The sequence below is a fragment of the Ambystoma mexicanum genome, chromosome 5q (genome assembly GCF_040938575.1).
Source record: "Ambystoma mexicanum isolate Mex_15411 chromosome 5q, UKY_AmexF1_1, whole genome shotgun sequence".
In the NCBI taxonomy this organism is placed as follows: domain Eukaryota; kingdom Metazoa; phylum Chordata; class Amphibia; order Caudata; family Ambystomatidae; genus Ambystoma; species Ambystoma mexicanum.
The window spans coordinates 1,367,192,163-1,367,211,886 of record NC_090933.1 but is presented as its reverse complement, the minus strand read 5'-3'; the positions used below and the strand labels follow the sequence as shown (position 1 = coordinate 1,367,211,886).

At 42.1% G+C, this 19,724-nt stretch overlaps 1 protein-coding gene across 1 annotated transcript in view; it reads right to left on the bottom strand.

Annotated features, from left to right (window-relative positions):
* LOC138498728 (CD5 antigen-like) overlaps positions 1 to 19,724 on the bottom strand; it is a 688,494-nt gene that overhangs the window by 52,395 nt on the left and 616,375 nt on the right. The window contains exons 5-6 of the mRNA XM_069622366.1: positions 18,177 to 18,503; positions 5,914 to 5,946 (exon numbers count right to left, since the gene is read on the bottom strand). Of these exons, the coding sequence (XP_069478467.1) occupies positions 5,914 to 5,946; positions 18,177 to 18,503 (360 nt within the window). The remainder of the gene's footprint in view (positions 1 to 5,913; positions 5,947 to 18,176; positions 18,504 to 19,724) is intronic.

The window sequence follows — 19,724 nt, the reverse complement described above, 5'->3', positions numbered from 1 at the left end:
TTTATGCACTGGAGAACTTGTTGGATCTGACAGTTTTGGAAACAAATTGTAATGATGTAGTTATAACAGGTGATTTGAACATAAATTGCATGAGGAAATTTGGAGTGGATCCATTGAATACTGTAAAACGGTGGAATAGATTGATGACAGAAAGAATGTTATGCATGCTTAATAGAACCAAAAAGGGGGATATACCTCATCGACCAACTTGGCATAGAGGAAACCAAGAGGCCTTGATTGATTACATCTATGTGGATGCTGAATTGTTTAACAAAGTGCTTAGTTTTGAGATCATATCACAGGTTGTGAGTGATCATGACATATTGACAACGCAATTGGAGTGGAATAAGGGTGGCATTAAACCTCAAATATTAGCAGCTTGCGGTATGACTCTGAACACAGCCTGCAATAGATTTAGATGGTCTCCTAAAGTGTTGGAAAGTTTACTTGATAGACTGACAAGAGTCTATGACAGCTCAAATGATCGGAACACTGAGCAATCAATATCATTTGTTGATGTTATGCAGATCTTCAAGGTAAAGAAAAATATAGGAAAGAAACATTCTAATAACAATCTCCACACGTATGATCATGATCTTGCAATGCGGAAAGCCCCATTTAGAGCTGATAAAAGAAAAACTAAGTATTTGAGCAATTCAGAAAGAACCCAATGTTTGACAACTATAAAGTGTAACTATAAAAATTGGATTCGGGCAAGATAAGCCCGACTTTATAAGCAAGATGCTGATATGATTCACAAAATTTTGAAATCCAAAAATTCTGTAAAAATGTGGTCTTTGTTGAAAAACACTCAAAATAAAACATTAATGATATCTCAAAATAATCCCATTCCATAAAAAGTGTGGGCAACGTATTACAAGTCATTATATGCTAATGTGAACACCAACCATCCAGTTGTAATGGATAGACAGACACAAGATGTGAACATCCAATTTGAAATAGATGACATCTTGTACTACATTTCAAAATTGTCAGCATCTCAAGCACCGGTTCCTGACGGACTTCCACATTTTGTAATTAAACAACATCCCTTAGCCGGGGGCAAATCTTTAAGGATAGTATGGACACAATGTCTGCCGCCATCGTGGAAGAAGGCTGTAACAATTCCAATATGCAAAAAGGGCTCTAACACTGATCCATCAAACTATAGACCTATTTCGCTTCTCGATATCCCAAGCACATTGTTTGCGAGACTTCTATTGAGAGATTTAAATGAATGGCTAGACAAGAGGGGATTGAGAGATCCAAATCAAACAGGCTTTATGCCAGTGATGGGCACAGCTATAAACCTGCATGTCCTGCAAGCTATTAAGAAGCAAGAACAAGCAAAGAACCAACAGGTATATCTTGACTTTATAGACATCCAGGCAGTCTTCGATTCTGTCTGTAGGAAACTTCTGATTGAAAAACTAATAAGAGCCAATTGCCCTTACCACCTAGTGTTTTGGATAAATCAACTTCATCTAAATACTACTTTACAAATTAGACTCTCAAAGGATGGTACCCTATTGGAGCCAATTGAGACACTGAGAAAATTGAAGCAGGGTTGTGTACTGGCTAGTACACTATTTAACTTCTTCATCTTTGAAATATGTCACGATCTTAAAGAAATGGTATCAGATGCTCCCCAATTAGGAGGTCAGGTGATCCCCTGGTTTTTCTATGCCGATGACCTTGTGTTTTTGGCTAGAACTCCCAGGGTTTTGCGTGCCCTTCTGTCATGTTTATGCAGGTTCGCTGATTCGAACTTACTAAAAATAAATCAAACGAAATGCAAAATCTTGATTCAAGGTATGAAAAATAAAGTAGATAAGAAAGCAAGATCATGGGTCCTTCAGGATGTAATCCTTGAAGTGGTATCTGAATTTAAATACCTCGGTCTCACTGTTAGTAACAGTCTGAGTGACAAACCATACCATCGAGACTTAGATGAAAAAATGAAAACAGGGATTTCTCATTACTGCCGGCAACCACATTCTACTTACAAAAGGTCATACCCATTGTGCTATATGGTGCAGAGACGAGAGACTACAACCCGGAGGAAGTGTGGCAAAAAAAGGAGGAGAAGTTTTGGAAAGCAATCACTGGTATACCACAAACTGTGCCGTCTTCGACATGAATGGGGCATTTTGTCTCTCTACGCCAACTATATGTGGAAATTAATGTCACTATACCTTAAATACCTGATGGTGATGTTAAAAAATTCCATAATGTCAACAGTAGGACAGTACATCTTAGAGGCAGCATGTCCGAATATAACGACCTGGCGGTCGTAAATAAAAAAGGCTATGGAAGAGGCAAATATTGATGCTATTCTCCCAGTGTCTAATCCAGAAAAAGCTGAAAAAAATAAAAAAACTGTAGTGGCACGATTGGATAAAAACAGGAGAATCATGCATGAAATTAAAATCGCTGAGGAACTCTCCACACAGAGTTAAGAAACTTCATTGGGTAGAAGACTACTTAACAAAATGTCCAGACCCAAAAAGTAGGGTGAGCTCCATGCAAATAAGGTTGAATTTATGTCACACAAATTAGATACTTTTTCAGAGGAAAGAAAGTCTAAATGAAGAATGTAGATTTTGCATCAGTCCGAAATAGACAGAGAGCCTAAAACACCTGGTAGCTGAATGTCAGGCCTTACTAGACGTACGCGTGCGGGTCTTAAAACATATGTTTGCAGAAAATCACTTATTAGACTCTGATGATCTAGAGGTTGCTAGAAATGTAAAGTATCAGAAATTAATTCTTTTTGCCAGAAATTAATTTGTGATTCTGTTGAATGTTATGTTGTAAAGCATTTTATATGAACGAATCATGTTCTATTGTTAAATATTTGAAAGGTTGTGTTTTCACAGCCATGACAAATAAAAACATTTTAAAAAAATTAGCAGCTAACACACAGCCTCATTCTAGTATTTGATAAGGATCTGCCCAGTGGTAGCTCAGGAATGAGCAGATGGAATTAGCAGCTAAAACACGGCGGGAGGAAATACAAAATTATGCATGTTTGAGGTTTGCTTTCTAGGGCAATGCAAGAATAACTATCTCTTTAGCGACAGACAGATTGCCATGGTCTGGCTATCACTTAGCACCCCATGCACGCTCTGTGGCTAAGGGACGCGAAAGGCTGAGCTGACTTGCGTGTCTGGTTCAGGATATATGAAAGAAGAGCATGAAGGGTCATCTCTGAGTGGGGTGCTGTGAACTCCCTGCTTTGCCTACCTCCTGGGTTAACAATTATATGTCCATTGCATTAATTGCTTGTTTGTTCCTAGTAGATGCAGTGAGCATCAGTGGATGGCAACCCAGCTCCTCTCTCCAGGACATGTGTACACAGATGTTGACTTAAATTCACAATTGTGCACTTTCTAGAGGAGTCTTTGCCATAATAAGTTGATTATTGAAGCTTATTTCCTGTTCTGTGTGTATGGACGCAATGGCATGCAAGCATTGGACAGTGAGCACCACACACCGTGTGTAATAATAAGCAGTGCTCAGCTACCCTAGGGCTCGTGCGCTATATAAATGCATATTATTATTATTATTATTATTATTATTATTATTACTATTATTAATAAAGATATCCTGTGTTAGGCAGAAACCTGTGCAGTTCCCTTAGGGACCACTGCAAAAAGTTTAAGACCACAGGAGTAAGCAGTAAACCCAATTGGTAGCAGTCTGTACCACCCAGATTTACCTGGTAGCTGTGGCTGAGCAGTCAGACTTCTCTCAAGAAGAGTTAGGCAGCATATAGAGTATACACAATAGGGCTAAAAATACAGTAGAACAAGCAAACACTGACGAGAGCTTTGGTATTAAAAGTATATAATTATTAATTTAAAAACACACTGATGAACATACACTGGCACTAATATCAAGCAAGTTCAAACACAGTCACTATTAGTATATACACCTCCCAAGTTAATTATTCGACAAGTCTAGGTTAAGACACCACTTTTTAGCAAAACAGAGGTGAGCGTGTAACCTTAGATGGCACTCCAATAATTCGTTGAAAAAGGGAGAGGAAAGGCACAGTACATAAATAACACAGTACCAACACTTTTAAAAAACCACCGCAAGTCAAGAAAGGCAGGGCCTACTGTAGAGCCAAAGTTCATAGGCCACACCCACTCTTGGAGAGAGCAAGGTGGAATGTGCCCAAGATCACACAGTGGAAATGCACTCAAAGTCTTTTCGGAAAATGTCAAAAAGAGGTTGGATTCGTTCAGAAAGGCAAAGTTAGCAGGTCTGAAGTCAACCGAGTTGGAAAGTCAAGGATTTACGGGACACCTTGGACAATCCGTTGCAAGGGAGACCAGGCGGGACACAGTACCTGAAATGGTTAGGAAGCTCCAGCGGTGGCAGTTGTTCCTGGCAGTGGGTGCAAGTCGTGGCTTCGACCCCAGGAAGAGATGATCTCGACGAGCAAGAAAGCTGGAGGTCGTTGCACTGCCAGGGAAGAAACCAGCCGTGGAGTTCCTGATTAAAAGGTACGACCCTTTTTTTTGCGGTCAGTAGTGAAGCGTGGCTATCTGGCCGCCGGGGTGCTTGGCACAGGTGATTCGACCACGAAAGGTCCAGGAAGATGAAAAAGGCAAACTGGTTGGTCCCACCAGCTCAAAGGGAAGAAGACTCTCCTGGAAGAAGATCTCTGTTGTCGGGGAAGTGGTGAGTTCGTACAGCAGGGCTCCACCGGTGGTGTCATCGTTGTAGATGGTTCAGCTACTCCCCTCTTCAGATTCTTTAGGTCATGTGGTTACTTCTGAAGTTCCAGTCCCCAAAGCCCTGCTTTTATGCAGAAAAACCCCCATTCAACAGCCTAGCTGTCACTCAAACATGCTAAGTGGTGAGCCGGGTGGCTCACCACTGGGCCAATCACACAAGAGTGTGACTTGAGTTGCCAAGGCAACTCAGTCCAGGGTGCCTAATCCCCCTCCCACACCCCCTGTGGTACCCAGACAGAGTGGCTCCACTTTGGAGGGCTCCTGTGCAGAAGCCTGCCAAAAAGTGAAACAAAGGGCTCGATTTGGGTTAGAGTTTCAGAGACGAACACAAACGCCATTTAAAAACCGAGTCCTGGCAAAAAAGACCCAACTGGGGAATACATATTAAACAAATAACCCAGCGGTATCTTAAACATTGCACCAAAAAGTGGTGTGTTTAAAATCAATGGGAAAATCCCATAACAAATATTCCGGAGGAATATTTCGTGTGATATCCACTGCCACCAGCCAGAAACTCAACAAGGGGGGACTGGACAGTGCCCCTTGGGAAACAGACCCAGAGGCAATCGAATTACCCCCACCAGTACTTCCACAATATGACGGTTTGTACTGGTTCTGTTCACAATTTGAGACTAGTAAAGCCAATGGTGACTTTACATGCCCTGGGAGACAGTAGTCAGTCCCAGGGTATGGAGTCTATGTTTGGGGGTCACTATGACACCCCTTTGTTACTGCACTGAGGGTGCTGTGTACCACACATACAGAAAAACAGATGATACCCTACGGAGTAAAAAGGAACCCCATAGCTCATAAGCACATAAAAAGTCAAAGACGTACCTCAAATCATGCCTAAGAGTGGGAGAAAAAGAGTCTCACTCTTAGCAGGAGAAAAAAAAATAAACCCCAAAAATCCAGCAAAGCTTCTGGGGGACTCACTAGGTTTGGAAAATTAGCCTTAACAGATAATTCTCCCTAACATCCCACAATATACAAAGAACATAAACACAGGACGATGGAGGTCTTATAAAAGATACCTGTAGCATATCATTCGCAATCTCATCAGCATGGCAGGTGCACATCTACAAATCAATAGTTATTGGAAGCACAATTTATGTTTGCATAAGTACATGAAATTCCCTCTTTTGATAAAAGAAATGTAACTTACCTTTGTAGATACGTGGATTGAATATCCGTTTTTCTGCAGAGACAAAAGAGGTCAAAGGTCAAATATGTGCAGCCAATGTTATCATGAACACGATGGCCATTACATATCTCTGAACCAAGAGATGCTTCACATCATATTCAAGTAAAGGCTTTGTGCAGGTAACACCTTAGTTGTATAAAGCCGATCATGGAAGAAATGTAAACAGTATTTGCCATGGACTGCTAAAATAACATGACTTGCACAGCTACAGTGTGAGAACCAAAAATGTGGCACAGTGAGCAGAGTGGTGGTGCTAAGGGACATAGTGACGAACATCTGGGTGGCAGCTCAGTCGGGTGGTGTTTAGGGAAGGAAGAAGGAACATATCTTGGTGAACATCTGGGGTGGCAGTTCAGAGAGGGCAACAGCTTGTCCATGGTAGTCTGGTGCTACTCAGGGAAGGAGTTACATTGCTGGGTGGACATCTGGGGTGGCAGCTCAGTCGGGTGGTATTTAGGGAAGGAAGTAGGAACATAGCTTGGTGAACATCTGAGGTGGCAGTTCAGAGAGGTCAACAGCCTGCTTATGGCAGTCTGGTGGTACTAAGGGAAGGAGTAACATTGCTGGGTGGGCATCTTGGGAGGCAGCGAAGGTGAGTAGTGTTTGGGGAAGGAAGAAGGAACAATGCTTGGTGAACACCTCGGGTGATGTCCCAGTGGTGTTAGTCTAGAAAATACCCTACCATAGAATAGACGATATATTATGTTGGCTGAAAACCAACCGCATCGTATGACCAGCATCGTCAGTAAAGAATTGTCAGCATAACAATAGAGCGTCCATTTTGTAAAAATAGAATTCACCATTTTGTAATTTTGCTTTTTCTTTGCTTCTGTTCAAATGCTTTGCTAAAAGTGAATTCTATTTCGTACTGCTCATGCACAGAGCAAGGCCACAAGTTACATGTTGAGAGACAGCCCAGACACCCCAGGCAGCGATGCACTGTTTCCCTCCCTCCCTCACAAGTCCTTGGAAGTAAGCAGAAAGGCCTTTAATCACTAAACAGATGCCAGGTAGTCTTGCTGGAGCGGCAGAAACTGTCGGCCCCTTTAGATCGAGCTGACCTCTAGCTCACAAATAGAAACCAATAGATAGTAAGGCTTTGAACGTGTCCCTGCTACGAACACAGCTTGCTTTCAGAATAAGAGCACTATGTTCTTGGTAACAAAGAATAGTGTCTGCACCTTCGCAGATCGCAACTGTTGCTGAATAAATGTCTTTAAGGGTGTTATATTTGTCATATTTGTCATAATTGTCAATCATCGAACACTTGCTAAAGAAGATACATTATGGGCGGTTTCAGATGTGTCACTACTGATAATATGATGGTCTTTTTGTATATATGGAACTGATGTAGAATGTTTGCTCTCTTGCGTCCCACGAGGTCTAGGTGACACACATTGCGGGATGTGAGACCCAGTCAGCCGACTGACACTATTTGCTTTGCAATAAACCCTAGATTTTGGGAATTGAACCTCGTGTCTGGTGTATCAGTCCGTTTGTGGTGATTGTGCCTTGTTTCCCTGCACGAGGGTCCCCTAGGGGCCACGTCAAAATGGCGCCGGAATAGGGACCCTCCCCCACTTGCTCCATCGTGTACGATGTAATTTGAAGAAGGCTGAAAAAAACAAATTGAGGACAAGACCGTCAAACCGCGATCGAGAGGTGTTCGGGGCACCCCTGTGGAAGTGATGAGAGACTCCTTTGCAGATCTGTACTCAACCGGTCCCTGATCGACGTGTCCGGCCAGAGAGCAAGAAGGCGACGGTCCCGAAGCGAGGCAGAGTGAGCCAGATACGCAGACACAGCGATCCTTGGTTGTGTCAGTATACGGACGAATTGTGTCTTGGTTGATCAGCTGAGTCGTGCCCCAATTCTAATAGCCCTGATTTTGGTTGAGTGTTGCTCTTGCAAGATCAAATGCCCAGGGTAAGGTATGAAAAAGATTAAAACATGCCTGTGAAATTGCCTTTCTGTTTAGTGGGATTTTTCCACTGCGGTAGACAATCTTTGGAAACTGGCCACGCTGTGCCACCCATAGGGTCGCCAGCAAATGAGATGTATGTGAAGTATGGAATGGGGCAATAATGTTTTGTGAAATTTGGCATAAGCAAACCAGACACGAAGAAGCTTTGCAATGGCCTAAAAATGGAAGTTATGAGATGGCGCATAAAGATTATTTGAAATCAGCATTGCTGCACAAGAAAGCTCGCCCTGGAACATTTGACGTCATTAGAGACTGGAGGAAGGAAGCTATGCTCCGTTTGAGGAGCAGAGAGAAACATGCACGTAGGCACAAATCTAGAGAAGATAAAGCACTAGATCAGGAAGAAAAAGAATGGGATGAGCAAATTAGAAAGGCGGATAGAAGTCTCCAAATGGGCATAGATAAAATATATCCCCAACAAGAATTACATGCATCGGACAAATTAATCAATAAGATTTTAAATGAAAAGAGACAAGAACCTCCCAAACGTAAGACTGACATAATTGCACTAGTGCCCATTGCTCAGCTTTTGCCCCAGCCCACCCCCGTTGTTCAGCCTCCATTACAGCCGCAGCTACCACTCCCCCTTCCAGTTGTACCATCTGCACCAGCCCCTCCTCTCCACACAATCCCACTCCCCCCTCCGCCTACCGAGCTTGAATCAACAGTGAATAGAGAAGACAGGGTGGGGGGAGCAGGGCATGCACAAAACGCGTATGCTAGAATAACCCGTAGTGCGGTCAGCAAAGAGAGGAAGAAGGAGCTGAAAGAACAGGCAGAAATATATATTGACGGAATGATGAGGCCTCATCGCTGGGATCGATGTACGATTATAGGAAGCTCAGTGAAAAACAGGTATTGTTGGAATGCATGGGGGAATATCTGATGGAGAGATGGAAGCAATCAATTGGAATGGTGCCGCCGCAGAAGTTGCAGGACTTGAATGCCTTTGCGCGTATAAGAGAAAGTGATTTAGAGTTTAACATTAAATTGATGAACTGTATTCTGAAATGTTCTCTATGTCTGGGTTTCGAAACAAAGACATAAGAAGAGGTAGGCAAGAGGCGGTACCATATGTACAACAGCAATTGTTTCTGCCGTCAAAACATGTTAGTGAAGAAACAAAAATATGCACACGGGAGGCACTTAGATGGATTACAGATGCCAGCATTCCTACAATGGAGGTGCATGAGAAATTTGATCAGTATACGTTAGGGATGCAGAGGAAGGCATCGCAAGTAATGGTTGAATATCTACAGGATAAGTATGTAGATAAAAAGCAAAGTTGTCCACCTGACTTAACGCCAGTTTATAAGAGAGGATTTACACGAGATACAGGAGTAACTGCCGCATCCCTTGATTTGGCAACAGCGCTGCATATGAGAGAGGGAGAAGGAAATGCAAGTGCAATATTTCCCATGAGGGAGGTTCCACCCACTTTTGTGCCGAAAGTAGAAATTCCTGCCGCAGGTGGACATCCAGCGCAGGTGACAGAAGCACATTATACAGCACAGTATGTACATGTCCCTTTCTCCAGACAAGAGGTGACTAATATAAAACAAACGATCCCTGATTTGAGAAAAATTCTGGTGGGATTCTATAAAGAAATCGAGTCCTATTTGAAATCGTCCATTTTTACTATGAACGATATTGACCTGATATTCCCAGTAATTTTACGAAACAAATAAGAAAAGTAGATGATCAGGAGAGTTTCGGTGATACGTGGGAGAATTTCGCAAAAGAGGATGCGGACAGGAAAGCAGGCGAAAAACCATCGTCAAATATGGCAGCATTACCAGCACTGATAATACAGAGATTGAAGATTATAGTTCCAGAGATGAGAATTGTATGGGACAAACTAACTGCATGTGTGCAGGACAAAGATGAGTTGGCTACAGACTAGTTCAACAAATTTGAGGAAGTGTTTACAGATTTTAGCAGGCAAGATTTAAGTACTGAGGCGGGAAAAAGACTATGGGCCTCATTAGGACCCAGGCGGTAAGGGGTTTACGGCGGCGTAAACAGCGCCGACCCTTACCACCTGATTCCGAGGTCCCTTAGCGCCATGGAGGATTTAACACCTGCTTTTAGCAGGTGTTAAAATCCATGGCGCTAAGGGACCTTGTTGTTAATTACGCCACCGTAATTTACGGTGGAGTAATTAACGCCTTCCCCACTCCCATTATGCCCTATGGGGCAAAAATGGGAATGGGGAAGGGTAAATGGGGATTGGGGACTTACCGCCCCACCAACCTCGGAATGGGGCGGTAAGTCCGCCAACCACCATGGCGTAAACATAGTTTACGCCATGGTGGTAAAGGTACGACCCAGGCGGTAACTTACCGCCTGGGTCGTAATGAGGCCCAATTTGTTGACAAATATGTGAGAGGATTGTTACCTCTGATGCAAACCTTGATAATGACATCAGAAAGTGCATGGCAAGCAAAATTACTGAGTGAGGTATTACACATGGCCCAGTATTATAAAAACATAGTGAATACGGAGAATGAAAAAGAAGTAAAAGACAGAGTGAATCTAAAAACAAGGGTGTTACTACAGCAGGTAGCAGGTCATAATAGAGGAAGAGGAAATGCACAAGGGAGAGGAAGTAATTTGAACATGCATGGAGGTGTGCATATTGTAGTGGAGAGGGTCGTTGGCGAGCATAATGTCCACACTTGCAAAAATAAGAATGGGTATGGCCAGAGAAGACAGAACAGAGGTCGCCTGGGAGCACAGGGGCAGGATAGAAATAATAGTATGCAGCAAAACCCGAATAAACAAGGAAATGGCAACCAGAATCAGAACCAAAATCAGAATCAGCACAATGGAGGTGGGGACGGGAATATTTTTGATACTCAACCAAATACATACTATTCTGATGACTAGACATCAGATGATGTATTGTTCCCTCGCTAGGATAGCCCAAGACAGGGGTCGGAACCAGTGTCTATTCCCGTTGATCAGAAAGGACCCTACGTAGAAATGAAAGTTGGGAATAAGGAGCATAATTTTTTTGTGGACACAGGTGCACAGAAGTGCTCAATAGACCACCACTTGGTTCCAGGAATACCACTGTCAGGGCAAAATAATGTTTCAGGAGGGTTTGCAGGCATCCCAGTAATTAATCCTGTGTCCCAATCGGTACAGATAACGCTAGGACCATTCACTGAATATTGCCCGTTCTTGTTCACAGAAAATTGTGGCGAGAACTGGTTTGAACTTATTAAAGAAATTAAGTGTGCTTATCCATTGTACTCCTGATGGAGTGTTTTTGACAATAGCACCACAAAATGTACCAGTGTCCGAGTTCCTGTCTAAACCACTGCCAACAGAGTTAAGACATGTACCAACTTGTGTATGGGCAATGAATGATAATGATGTTGAATGTCTGAAAATTGAGTCAGTGAAGATCATTTTGAAAGAGGGAGTAACATTGCCACAGATTCCCCAGTATAAAATTTCAGTTCAGGGTGAAAAAGCATTGAAATGTATTGTCTCAGATTTAATTAAAAGGAACGTTATTGAAGAGATTACTGGTAGCACTTGTAACAGCCCTATTCTTCCAGTTTATAAGAAAGGAGGTAATGAAATACCGTTCCATTTTATAATTGATCTACACACATTGAATAAAGTAGTTGATCCCCAGTTCCTGTTGGTCCCAGATGTCACTACCATTTTGACTATGATTCCTGCTTCGGCTTCATATTTTAGTGTAGTCGATCTGAAGAATGCATTTTTTAGCATTCCAGTACATAAGGATAGCAGATACCTATTTGCTTTCACCCTAGGGGGACGTTCATTCACATTTACACAAAGTCCACAAGGTTATACTGAGAGTCCAAGTATTTATAGCAGGGCATTGAAAGAACAACTAGACATGTTAGAACTACCAGCAGGGTGTGTACTATTGCAGTATATAGATGATGTGTTAATTGCTGCTGAAACAGAGGAAATTTGTAAAAAAGGAACTTATTTGTTTTTGTCGCATTTAGCAAAGCATGGGAATAAAGCATCTTTGAAAAAATTCCCGTATTGTCGAAAGAAGGTGGCCTATTTGGGCTAACTAATTTCGAAAGAGGGGAGAAGACTGACACCAGAAAGGATAGAAAGTATCTCTGGTATGCCCATTCCAAAAAACACAGAAGGGAGTCAGAGCCGTAATAGGCATGGCTTCCTATTGCCGCTAATGGATAGCACATTTTGCAATGATTGTGAAGCCAATGGTGACATTGACAAAGAAGGATGTGTTGCCTTTGCATTGGAGTGAGGAATGTCAGAAAGCATTTGATCTGCTCAAATTGGCGTTGTGCTCCGCCCCAGTTTTGGGCACACCAAATTATGAACACGTTTTTAAATTACTTGATGAAAATGAAGGCTGCACGCTAGCTGTTTTGACACAGGAACAAGGTGAAAAAATAGACCATGCAGTTATTTTTCTTCCGCGCTGGACCTTGTAGCATGCCCTTTGCCGCGTTGTTTGCGAGCTGTCACTGCAGCTGCGGCGTCAGTGAAACGAACCGAAGGAATGGTGTTGGGGCACACTCTAATTTTGATGGTGCCACACACCATAGACGTTCTCTTAAACAGAACGCAGACTCAACATCTTACATCAGCTAGTTTGACTAGATATGAAATTGTCCTATTCGCCCCATATATTCAGATTCAGAGTTGTTGCGCTTTGAACCCTGCAGAATTGATGCCCCTGCCCAGTGAAGAAATAGGTGAAAATGAATCATCTCCCCATGAGTGTTTAATGGTTACTGAAGAAGAAACAAAGGGAAGAATTGACCTAACAGACACCCCACAGAAAGAGCAAGATGGAGATCTGTTTTGTGACGGCTCCTGTTTCAAATTACCTGATGGCAAGTCAACTGCTGCCTATGATATCACGATGCTAAAAACTATTGTAGAGAGCAAAAGGATCCCACACAATTCAGCGCAGGCAGGAGAGATAATAGAATTGATGAGTGCATGTGAAATATGTGAAAAATTAAATGGAAACATATCTAATGACAGTCAGTATGCCTTTGGGGTGGTGCACAATTGTGGCCGACTTTGGGCTGAGAGGGGTTTCCTAACATCACACGGATCTAGAATCCAACATGGCCCTTTGATAGCGTGATTGCTGTCTGCACTTATGTGTCCAAAGCGACTGGCGATAATAAAATGCCAAGCACATAAAAAAGTAACATGTAAGGTGGGAGAAGGAAACACATTTGCAGACAAGATTGCAAAACCAACTGCCACTGACTTGAGAACAACAATGTTGATAGTACAGTCGGACGAAGTGCCCGTCATGATAGAGAATGGGATTGCTACAGTCAAAGAAATGCAGGCGGATTCAACTGCCAAGGAGATGGACGGGTGGGCTAAGGGCTCTGCAGAATTAGACATGGAAGGATGTTGGGTGGACAAAGAGAATAGAAAATGGATGCTGCCCAACTCCCACATAACTGCAATGGTCACCATGGCCCACAGTCCCACACACATCTGTGCGAAGAAAATGGTTCAGCATTTAACTACGGTATGGCAGGAAATGCACATAAGAAAGAATGCAGAAAGTCTAGTTCAGAACTGTATAACATGCCTGCAACACAATGTTGGAAAAGGAACAGCTACTCCAACAGGGAGTTCTGGCCCCCTCTATGTCTTTTCAGGTGATCCATTTTGATGTTAAAAGAGTATTTTTCCCGGTTCGGCCTGCCACGAGTCATATGGTCGGATAACAGCCCGCATTGTGTTGCTGCCGTGATACTACAGATTTCTGCAGGCCTTCAGATCGATAAAAGATTCCACTGCGCCAGGCATCCAATGAGTGCTGGGCTTGTTGAGCGCCAGAACAACATATTGAAGAGTAAAATAAGCAAAATATGCGCAGGGAGCAAGCTGAGATGGACAGATGCGTTACCCCTAGCTTTGGTGTGCATGCGCACATCTGTGAAATAAGGACTGGGCTCTCCCCGTATGAAATTGTGATGGGGAGACCTGCTAATGTTTGGTGCAGCCGCGGCGGTTGAGTGAAATAGAATATCCTGGCTTAGTACATATTGTAACCTTTTAATACAGAAGCTTTGTTTGATTCATCAGCAAGTGTAGGAGGATCTTCCTGTCAGATATACTGGTCCAGGGCATTGCCTGCAAAAGGGAGACTGGATCCTCATCAAAAAACTTTGAGCGGATATCATCGCTTGCACCAATATGGCGAGGGCCCTATCAGGTTCTCCTGCCAACACAAACAGCAGTCTGTGTGGATGGTCGAAAGGCATGGATACATGCCACGCATGCTTAGAAAGTTCCATTGCCAATGAAAGAACTGCCTGATCCAGACGACAAGAAAGTGCAGCTGCCTCTGACTCGAAGAACATAATTGCCAGTTCTTTGCCGCAAAATCTGACAGAGCCTGAGAGAAAGCCTGAGAGAATTGCTAAAGAGGAGAAAGAGCTGGGTGCGCCTCAACTTTGCCCAGTTGAATCTGCAGCACAACAGGTTGACACGAAGCCTGCATCAACGCTTTGGCGCCCACCATCACTTGCTGCGCCGCAGTCTAACATTGAACCTGAATCTGGAAGTACACCTGCACTATTCATCGATCACACAGTACCCAGAGCAATGCGGTACAACCTATGTTCTCAAAATCGAGAGTGATCTGACCTTCGTGTTTGATTTTGTTGCCTCTATTTCCCATCACAGATGAAGTGGGAATCGCAGGCCTAGGGGAGTGGAGCGTGGGGGTTGTACAAATTCGACAGCTCTGGAACGCGGCTTCCCGGTGCTATCTCTGTGTGAAAAATAAAAAAATAAAAAATCCATGTGTTGATCACCCCGTACAAACGAGCGGGGCTCATACGGTATGAAGGCAATTGATGTTTGCTCTGGTGTCTTATGAGCAAAGTGCAGGAGCACGATAAATCTTGCCTCATGTTTAGCAACCCAGGCTCTCGAGAACTGGCCTAAACACTTTGTTTATATTTTGCTGATGATGTAGTAGATATAGAGATTATAAATTTGCCGAGAAAGAATTGTCTGAAAAAATGTATGCTATTCACTATGATATTCATGTGTATTATGAGTGTACTAGCACCCATATCAGTAGTTCTGGTATTATGGTATTTAGAGGAAATACATCCAATAGGGGTGTTTCTACATATTTGAAATGATCCTGTCACCGAGAGCCTAGTCCATGTAAACTCTTATACCTTGTCCCCAATGGAAGAAAGACATAGCGAAGAATATGGGAATAATATGTTACTTCTGATAATGAACATGACATACTCAATCTTGGGAAAGAACAATTGTTGGGTGAGTACCTATATACCACAACATGGTGGAAAGTGAATAGGTTGGTATGTGCAGCCATTGCCCTTAAGTTCAGCATGTCATGCATCATTAAGTGCATTATATTATGGAAATGGAATAAGAGTGAAACGGGTCGATTAGATAAGACAAATATGAACGAATTTGAAGAAATGGTAATGAAACCTGTAGGTTGCTCCATATTTAAAAGAGAAAGAATGATAACACCAGTAGTAACACCACAAGATAGACTGTATGTGCCCTATAAATCATCAGTGATTGCGTTTCACATGAACCCACTAGATAATAAAGATGCAGTGCCCCCCTCACATACAATAAATTACAGTCCTCGCACTGTTCCATTTTGCTTGCAAAAGAAAGGCTCCTATTCAATAGGGGCATACAATAGGTGCATGAATATTGCAAATTTTGAGAGAGAGGAAGAACCTGTATATGTAGGTGACCCTGTCTACTTCATATGTGGGGAAAAAGCGTATCCATGGTTGCCTAGAAATTGGGGAGGTACCTTTTACTTAGGGATCCTTTTCCCCAGGGTATTTCTTGCAAAAACGTCAGACATAGCAAGATTATCTAGGTCAAGGCCACGACGAGAGGAGGAAGGAGGATTAATTGGAGAAGATATAGCAAAATCATTTATACCATTTTGGAGTCAGGCAATTAATTAGTATAATATAAGACAACTGTCCAGAATTTTAGAGAGAACAATAAATGGAACAACGGACATATTGTATACTATGGCTCTGGAGGAAAAAGCAGTTAGATTAATGACACTTCAAAATAGAATGGCTCTTGACATAATTTTGGATGACCGTGGAGGAGTTTGCAAATTCGTAGGGTCATTGTGTTGTGTATTTGTGAGTGACTCCTCCCATATGATTTTGAGGCAATAAAAAAGTTACACGTCCTGAGCTCTAACCTCCACCCCCAGCAGGTAGTTGGGAGCTGAACATAAGCTCCTGGTTTTGGGAATTATTACGCTCATGGGGATGGAAATTAGCTGCAACTTTAGCAGCAGTCCTCAGAATCTTCCTAACATGTTGTTGTTGCATACATTGTCTACCAATAATTTGCACTGACATAAGTGATGAATGCATACACATGGTGACACAAAAAAGAACTCCCAAAGTCATGACAATCACGAACCATGAAAAGCAGACTGTGAAAAAATGCATGTCAATTAATATTGATGATGATGATGATGATGACGATTATATGAGTATGCCGAGTTAAGAATCAGATACATGGTCAGAGAAAGACGCGATGTATGGTTGATGCGTTTGTCTTATGGCCAAAAGGAAGGTTTGTTAGTCTAGAAAATACCTTACCATAGCATAGACGATATATTATGTCGGCCGAAAACCAACAGCATCGTATGACTAGCATCGTCAGTACAGAATTGTCAGCATAACCATAGAGTGTCCATTTTGTAACAAGAGAATTTGCCATTTTGCAATTTTGCTTTTTCTTTGCTTGTGTACAGATGCTTTGCTAAAAGTGAATTCTATTTCATACTGCTCATGCACACAGCAAGGCCACAAGTTACATGTTGAGAGACAGCCCCGACAGCCCAGACAGTGATTTACTGTTTCCCTCCCTCCCTTGACGTGTCCCCTAGGGGACCCTTGTGTATTGAAACAAGGCACAATCACTACACATGAACTGACACGCCAGACACAAGGTTCAATTCCCAAAATCTAGGGTTTATTGCAAAGCAAATAGCCTCAGTCGGCCGACTGGGACTCACGTCCCGCAACATGTGTCACCCAGACCTCGTGGGACGCAAGAGAGCGAACATTCTACATCAGTTCCATATATACAAAATGACAATCATATAATCAGTAATGTCACATCCGAAACCGCCCATAATATATCTTCTTTAGCAAGGGTTTTGGTGATTGCCAATTATGACGAATATGACACACTCAAAGACATTTATTCAGCATCAGTTGCAATCTGTGAAGGTGCAGACACTATTCTTTGTTAGCAAGAACATAGTGCTCTTGTTCTGCAAGCAAGCTGTGTTCGTAGTAGGGGCGGCAGCAAAAGTGAGTAGTGTTTGCTGAAGGAAGAAGGAACGTAGCTTGGTGAACATCTGGGGTGGCAGTTCAGAGAGATAAACAGCTTGTCCATGGCAGTCTGGTGATACTCAGGGAAGGAGTAACATTGCTGGGTGGACATCTGGGGTGGCAGCGCAGTCGGGTGGTGTTAGGGGAAGGAAGAAGGAACAAAGCTTGGTAAACATCTGGGGTGGTGTCTCAGTGGGGTGCTGTTTAGGGAAGGAAGAAGGAACATAGCTGGGTCAACATATGGGGTTACATGTAAATTGTAATGTGTTGGCTAGATGTGTGTTTAAGTATTTTGTCTTTTTTTGTTTTTTTTGTTTATGGTCGTACGAAAACCTTTTGCAAAATAGTCTCATTAAGAATTAATAAAGTGCTTTTAATTAGTGTTCAGTTATTAATACAATCTTCACTATATTCGGGGACAATGATTGATAGTTATATATTCATTTTTATCTATCCTTTTCTGTGAAAAGCTTATTTCTTATGTATGAACCAAAATACTATACAAGAAATACACATATATTATGCTTTTCTGCAATGTATCATTATGTAGAGACCTGGAAATACAGCCCTTGTCATTAATATAAGCCTAAAGGGTTTCAATATAGTAAATGAGAGATATATGTAATATCTGAGAGCATTTAATAATCAACATGTAGATTGTTCTAATGGACTCTGGCTACGCAAATATCAAATTCACTGACTTTGTGGATGCTATTTTTTTCTCAAAGAATACTCATATCATTATCACACAAACAGACTACCGAGAGGATGCTCAAGTACCAGTCCCCCTCATTATTAATACATTGTGACATATTCTCATTATGTTTCTGCAGTGTTTGTGTTTGTACTTCCCTTACCTGAACAAATCACTCCAGCTTCTCTTCTCAGCGTTACACAGGCATTGTACCCCCAGCCTCCATGTGGACATTGGTGGAGAGAAGTCTCGTTTCCTCTGCAGTCGACATCACTCAGCCAAACCCGCCGGGTGCCTTCACCAAAGGCACCACGATGTGCTATTATTACTCGTTCAGGTGATCCGCATCCAAGCTCTCTGCAGACCACCTGTGCATCCTCGTAATCCCAGCCAATGCTACACACCGCTCCCCATTGGTTCTCGTGTTTAATCTCCACCCGTCCGCTGCAGGCATCACCGGCATTCACCAGACGGAGCTCATCAGCACCACCTGTGAACCGAGGGGAAGAAGGGAGAAGAGTTTTAATGAAGTAACGGAGTGACTATGAATGAGTGTGAGGTGGGCATTGACCCCAGGTGTACACCCAGCCTGGTTCCCATTGTTTGCATAGAAATGCTTGCTTGAAGCAAGACGGAATTAGATTCCATTATAACTCAGTGTATCATATTTCTGAGACCAGATCACATGTTTACTGCTTGCAAATTTGCAAATAAAAAGTTTTAGAATTATTTTTTAAATAATATCATCAAATTCATCAAATATCATCAAATTCTTCTTTTGTTGGAAGTAGGGCTGTACCGAATAGCATATTTAGTATTCGGCCGAATACCAAATAGTTTGTCAACTATTCTGCCAAAGCCGAATAGTTGCTTTATTTAATAAATCATGTTCCAAACTTCAAAAAGCACACTTATAAAAAAAACAAATAAAGCACAATTTTAAGTGCATTCTATACTTTTATTTGTCTTCATTGTAATTAATGTAGCATCTTTATTTAAAGTATAAAAGCCAGAAATAAAGCAGATTTAACCATAATGAAGGGACCAAATGTACAGAAGATTGTTGCATATTCGGTGGCAGTTAAAGTAGGAACCTTCACAAATACAGAAGGACTGCCTTTGGGAATCAGGTGCATTGCATTCGCTATCCAGTTGCAAAGTCGATGCGGTCGAGTTTTGAAACTTCTTTGCAGCTTACATAGAAATGTATAAAATTGTCCATGTTGGATCTGAAATGCGTGAACTCCATCTCACAACTATTTACCCAACCCAAACAAATGCTGCTCACTTTTCACTTATCTTAGCCACTCTTTCTCGCCAATACACAAACATATGCAACTTATAATTCCTGATAAAATATCAGATAATGTTAAACTCAGGACTCAAGTCCTTAAAAAAAGAAAAGGGGGGACTTAGACGTACGCAATGGGAAGTGACATGACAGGAACTGAAAGTATCTATGCACATTTCTTTCAGTTTGTATATTCCAACTGAAAAAAGTACACGTTGCATATACACATTCACCAAAAGAAAATATGTTCCTGTATTGTTGCAGACTAAGTATAAAAGATGAGCACCTTTTATGTCTAAGAATCTGTAACAAAACATGCCCTAAAGAGCAGATTACAATATAAGATATTTTTCGGCTGCGTGATAGCAATTTGTCTGCTCTAATTCTATTCAGTTTTGCAAATTGAAATCTATATTTGCC